The following is a 6,415-nucleotide window of genomic DNA, read 5'->3' as shown; positions in this document are numbered from 1 at the left end:
CCATTATTCCTATTTACTCAATTATATGTATATATCATCGGAAATGGTTATGGTTGAGTTTTATGTGTGCAAATTTTGTAGTAATATTAGCTAACATTTATTATTATATGCCAAACACTTCTAGGGACTGTACTTATATTAACTTATTTCATCTTTGTTATGCCCCCATAAGTAATTGCTGCTTTTTAAGTAAATCTTATATATAAGGAAACTGAGGCACAGAAAAGTAACATGCCTGAGGATACACAGTAAGTGACAGATCCAGGATTGAACCCAATCTGGTTCCTGAGCCCTAAACCACTGTATTATACTGTATTAATCATGGTAAAAATAAAGAGTTCTTGGGTGTATTGAAAGAAAACTGGAATATTTCATTCCCAGAGTCCTATTTAAAAATTGCTTATGAAAAAGTACAATTTTAAATACTTTCTTTGATCACATAAAGCTAACTTTGTAAAGTTTATCTCTAGAATACATAGTGTTGTCTTTCAGAATGACTGCTCTGCAGAAAGCATAGACATTCCTCCATCTCCCTCCTTTAAAAAAAAAAGAAAGTGTTAAGTTTTAAATTGTGCCTCACTGGAGAATGCATTTTTGTTCCAAAACTGAAATGGACTTTTCTGTATTTTGGATTTGGCAATTCTGTTAATTCTCTTGGTAATGAGAAAGAAACTCCTCACGGTCATTATGACTGTGAACAGATCTTATATTTCTGAGGAATGAGTGAATATTATTTCCCTTATATGTACATATTACTCTTTCTTATGTAGGATTGAAATGTTAGTATAGAAACTGATTCCCTTATGAAGTGTTTCATGTTTATAATGCTTTGATGTATTTTTTGCCTCAGTGATCTTGATTTGTTTCATTTCTGAGGGTGGTACTTAAAAATGTTGTTTAGTTGGTAGATTTGTTTACATATCCTTGGTTACATTAGCTGTCTGTCTTAGGAACAATTGTTTTCATGAAAACATTTGAGGCTAGTAATAGTAATAGTTCACACATGTACTGTGCTTGCTGTGAGTGAGGTGCACGTGAAGAAACTGAGGTGCAGAGAGAGAAGTGAAGAGGCCTGGTGTGGTGGCTCATGCCTATCATCCCAGTACTTTGGAAGGCCAAGGTGGGAGGATTGCTTGAGGTCAATTCAAGACCAGCCTGGGCAACATTGTGAGACTCACATCTCTACAAAAAACAAAAATAAAAACAAAAAAAGAAGTGAAGAATATTGCCTTAGGTCATTTAGTTAGGGCCCTAAAATACCAGGGTCTATGTGCTTAACCTCTATACTGCCCTGCCTTTTGTGAGTACATTATGTGTATTTTCTGCTATATGGTGAAATTAATGACTCTAATGCCAATCCTGAAAGAGCTTGTACAGGCTAATAGGGAATATGGTAATGTATGTGGTTGCAAATCTTGTTTTCCAATTAGGTGTGTTTCCACAAAACCCTCCTGGGTTTCATAATAAAATTTTCTGGAAATTACAGTGTATTTTAGTTTACCCAAGGCTCTGAGAAGTCATGCAGTAAAGAAACCTTTAACTTTGTTTAACCCATTATTTCCAACCATAGGGTCCCCTTTTTTACACAACAATTATTAACATCACATGGTATATTAATGCTCTATAGAAAGTTTCTGTGGAACACATGCCTAGGTCTAGAAACAGATGCTATTTTAAGTTATTTGAATACCTCCAGTTGCTTTGATACCCTTTATTTGGTGTATACTTCTATTCACTTGTGATAGGTATTAATAATATTATACATATTTTAAAAAGTGAGATGTTTCTTTTATTTATGGGAGAAATTAATACTCATCAGTAGTGGAGTTCAGATGATTTTTTAGCATTGCATTATTAGAAAAGTGTTTCACTTTAAAATTAATGAAGTGTCTCAGAGGATATTAATAGATGAGCAAATTTATTTATTTACCTTTGTATTTCTTTTGTTTTCTTAGGTCTCATTATGGTTTTGGCTGGAGCTTCTGAATTTGATCCTCAGTATAATAAAGATGCCACAAGCAGACCAACAGATAATATTCTAATACCACAGGTTAGGCCAATCTTCCAAATTCCTTGATGAACAGTTAAGTATTAAAGTGAATGCTTTTTTAGTATATATTTTTAAATAATTATTTTATTTACTCTAGCTAATCAGAGAAATTGGCAGCATTAATTTAAAGAAGAATGAGCCTCCACTTACCTGCCCATATAGCCTGAAGGCCAGAGTTCTTTTACTATCTCATCTTGCTAGAATGAAAATTCCTGAGACCCTTGAAGAAGGTATTTGTGATTCTGATATCTACAAGGTTTTAATGGGACCGAAGCAACGGATTTAATTAGACCTCATGGTGCAGTGTTTTTGTCGCTGTTCTTTTTTGCTCAATCAAATAATTGCTCAAGGACCTTTTTAAAAGAAATCTATATGCCACATAATTACTGCACAAATAGTTTGAAGGTCTAAGTCAGATGTTTTGGCAAATGTTAAAATTTAGTGTTTCAAGGTGAGAGAATGCTCTATAAGAGAAATGTTCAGTTAATTGCAGATTATACAAAGTTCCTAATGATTTTTTAAAAATGATTTTGTGAGCTTTTGGGGAGAGAAAAATGAATTTCACATAAACCATCACTCCCCCCCATTCACCAGCCCTCCTCCAAGAGTGGTTACCAAGAGTGTCTGTTTTATGTTTATTTAAAGCTCCATAAGTACTTGAAACCCCCTCTTCTGCTTAAAAGCTGTGGCTTGAGATGACAGCATTTCCAGGGATGTCAATAATTTGAGTGTCATCTCTTCACCTGCATTATTTCAATTGAAGTTTTAAAAGAAAGTGATCCTTAGGAAATAAATGTTCTTTCTAAATGAAATCTTACCATCCCCCACCTCCTTTAAGCCGATAATACAATCAATTGCCTTTGAAAATAAGGCCACTCGATATTCATTAATTGGTGGTAGGATAGGATGCTTATGATGGAATGAAGGAGCACTATTTCAGCATTGTCATTGGAGTTGCTTTGAAATGTTAACTAGTGATTCTCTTGCCAATGTTCTGTACAGTTCTGTAGCTATCTCCATTTTTACCAGTTATCAAGAAACAAATTTTTTTAGGTTATTAAACCCAGTGGATGGTCTTAACAGTTAACAATTATATGCAGTATAGATGAAAGAATCTATCTCTGTCTGTCTGCCTCTGTTGTCCTCTTCCTCTTACCTTTCTGTATTTAGATGATACTTATTTTTAATCTTAGTCTTTGGATTTATCTGTAAGTATACCTATAGAAACTTAAGTGTGCTAGAAGAACATTCTTAAAGTTTTCAAATATAGCAAAATGAAGATTAAATTTAAGATTAAGACCATTTTGAAAAAAAGATGGGAGTTGATTTCTTAAGCCTGACACCATAATATTAAAAATTTGCCTTTGAAACATCTAATATGAGCTAGGGTTTTCTGACTGATTTTTGAGATAGTGGTGCTGAGAAGAAACTCTTCCATTCAACCTATAAAATTCTGAGATCATGTGAAATATTTGTAGGAAACATCTAATATGAGCTAGGGTTTTCTGACTGATTTTTGAGATAGTGGTGCTGAGAAGAAACTCTTCCATTCAACCTATAAAATTCTGAGATCATGTGAAATATTTGTAGGACAACTTAAATTTAGTATTAGTTGTGGGCTACAGGTGATAAAGATGCTTTAACTATAAAATTAGAATGATTTGTTTCAGGTTTTTGGTTGTTTTGCAGATCAGCAATTTATGCTGAAAAAATGCCCTGCCCTACTTCAAGAAATGGTTAATGTAATCTGCCAACTAATAATAATGGCCCGGAGCCGTGAAGGTGAGAAGGAGACATAATTAATTATGTTGTACTTTTTCTTGCAAGCATGTGCAGATTACACTTCACAGTTTTAAGATTTATGGGTACTTACTGTAATTTTATCTACCAGTTCAATCAGCTTCCTCAATTTTGTTTGTGGCTTTTCTCATTTCTTTTCTTTATTCCCCGTTATGTATAAGTCTTTATCACAGTGTGTTTTTGAATTTATTTTTTTCATTGTTTATTGTTTGCCTTGCAAAGATTTAAAATAGCCTTTTTCTTCCTCTGAATATTTTTAGAGTTAGGTTATTCTGTTTTTTAACAGTGAGTGTGAAATTATTCATTAACTGATGTTAACAGTGATTCACCTGACATGGAATGTTTTTTTGTGTGAAAGAAAAAGAATCAGGATTTGTGGTCACTAATGGAAAGAAAAACCCTTTAAAAAGGAGTTAGTGATTGTGGTTTGTTATGGATGCTGTCAGTTCTTGGCATGGTGTCAGTATATTCTTGATACTGATAATGTCTGATAATTTACTGTTATTGGATGTGATACAAAGGGTTTTTTTGTTAAATCAATGGTTGTTGCTGGATAAATGGGCATTTGACCAGGTTTGTATATTTTTAGTGTCTTATCTGGTAGCTTTTAAAGGAATATCACCATGATCTTAAAATTTTGAGGTGTTGAGGATATTAGTATAAATTTTGTTTTTGTAGTGAGTTGTATATACTCCTGAACATGTAAAAAGTGCAGCCCTGTTGTTTATTTTCCTATTCTTTCTAAGAAAGGGAGTTTCGTGCTCCAACTTTGGCATCCCTAGAAAACTGCATGAAGCTTTCCCAGATGGCTGTTCAAGGACTTCAGCAATTTAAGTCTCCCCTCCTGCAGCTCCCTCACATTGAAGAGGACAATCTTAGAAGGGTTTCTAATCATAAAAAGGTAATTCTTAGCTACTCTAAAGTCAGTTTTCAGCAGTTTTTCATGTCATTGAAAGGTAACATGAGTAAAAAGTTTTCTAGACATGGTTACTGTGAATTTCTTAGATTTAGAATGCACCTGCAAGTGGTTGTGTTAACATTTTCTTGATTAAGTAGCTGTTTTATAATACTTTACTACTGTAAGTAATTGTACTATTTTGGGGATTGGTGCATTTTGTAATAGCAATTAACTCTTTATTCCTACCAGACATGGTGGCTCGTGGCTGTAATCCTAGCACTTTGGGAGGCCAAGGTGGGAGGATCACTTGAGGATAGGAGTTTGAGACCCCTGTCTTCACAAAAAATAAGAAAAATTAGCCGGATGTGGTGGTGGGCACCTGTAGTCCCAGCTACTCAGGAGGCTGAGGCAGGAGGATTGCTTGGAGGGAGGCTTTTGCCCAGAAGTTCAAGGCTGCAGTGAGCTATGATTGCATTACTACACTCCAGCCTGGGCGACAAAGCAAGACCCTGCCTCTAGGATAAAAACTCTTTTGTTTCTTATGTTGCCAAAAATAAATGTACCAAGAGGGGCATGATGGCTCTTAACCTTTAGTCCCAGGTATTCAAGAGGCTGAAGTGGAAGGATTGCTTGAGCCCAGGTGTTTGGGGCTGCAGTACACTACGATCACCCCACTGTACTCCAGCTGTGGTGACTGAATAAGACCCTGTCTCTTAAAATAAATGAACAAATGAATGAAGTAAAAATACATTGTGTACTTTCTAGTCATTTCATTCTTAGCTTAAAGATTGGGTAATTTATTGGTTGAGTATGAACAAAAAACATTAAACATTCAAAAAAATAAGTAGATCAAATAAAAGTAATCCTTATTTAGAAAATATCTATAGTAAAGACATGACAATAATCTTAAGGTATAGCAAAAATAAGTACAAATGAAAAACTGGAGGAAATAAAAGAAACTGAGTAAAATAATTCTGGTAGGAGATTTTAAACATTATTTTGTGTGTAAAAGATGATGGAAGCAGAAGATAGACACTGGATTTAGTAGTGTATTAAGGCAGAGTTAATATATGTATATTAGAAATTTGTAAAAGAGTTTTCTGTTCTTTCAAGTAATCATGTTACCCTTATAAATGTGATTATATGTTAAATCATAATTGAAAACATCAAAACACAAAAACCAGAATTTCACATGCCTTGTGATCTAATCCCTGTCTGCAAAAGTAAAAATTCAGTAACTAGCACCAAACACCTGGGAATTAAAGAACACTCTCCTGAGTAACCATTTAGCCAAGGTGGATATTACTGCAATAACAGCTATATTTAAAAAATAACAGAAATAAGAATATTGCATAATAAAACCTTGAGGGTACAGCTATACTTCGAGTATATTCTTAATAGCTTTATTATTAAAAATTGAAAGTAAACTGAGGATAGCAGTTGACAGTAGTTCTTGCTTGGGTCAAGATTCTGCATGAATGTTATTTTTTTCTTCTAACTTTATTTTCTCTAATTTTAAAAAATTTGTATTAAATTTATAATTAAAAAATCCTTATTTTCTATCTCTGTCTGTCTGCCTCTGTTGTCCTCTTCCTCTTACCTTTCTGTATTTAGATGATACTTATTTTTAATCTTAGTGTTTGGATTTATCTGTAAGTATACCTATA

At 33.8% G+C, this 6,415-nt stretch overlaps 1 protein-coding gene across 2 annotated transcripts in view; it reads left to right on the top strand.

Annotated features, from left to right (window-relative positions):
- SEC63 (SEC63 homolog (S. cerevisiae)) overlaps positions 1-6,415 on the top strand; it is a 77,786-nt gene that overhangs the window by 48,509 nt on the left and 22,862 nt on the right. For both annotated transcript variants that reach the window (XM_012651215.1, XM_012651213.1), the window contains 4 exons: positions 1,956-2,050; positions 2,148-2,280; positions 3,740-3,832; positions 4,597-4,751. In XM_012651215.1, the coding sequence (XP_012506669.1) occupies positions 1,956-2,050; positions 2,148-2,280; positions 3,740-3,832; positions 4,597-4,751 (476 nt within the window). The remainder of the gene's footprint in view (positions 1-1,955; positions 2,051-2,147; positions 2,281-3,739; positions 3,833-4,596; positions 4,752-6,415) is intronic.

Source organism: Propithecus coquereli, unplaced genomic scaffold (genome assembly GCF_000956105.1).
Source record: "Propithecus coquereli isolate 6110/MARCELLA unplaced genomic scaffold, Pcoq_1.0 Scaffold35, whole genome shotgun sequence".
NCBI classification, from domain to species: Eukaryota; Metazoa; Chordata; class Mammalia; order Primates; family Indriidae; genus Propithecus; species Propithecus coquereli.
The sequence above is the reverse complement of the archived record's forward strand: the minus strand, read 5'-3'. Positions and strand labels throughout refer to the sequence as shown.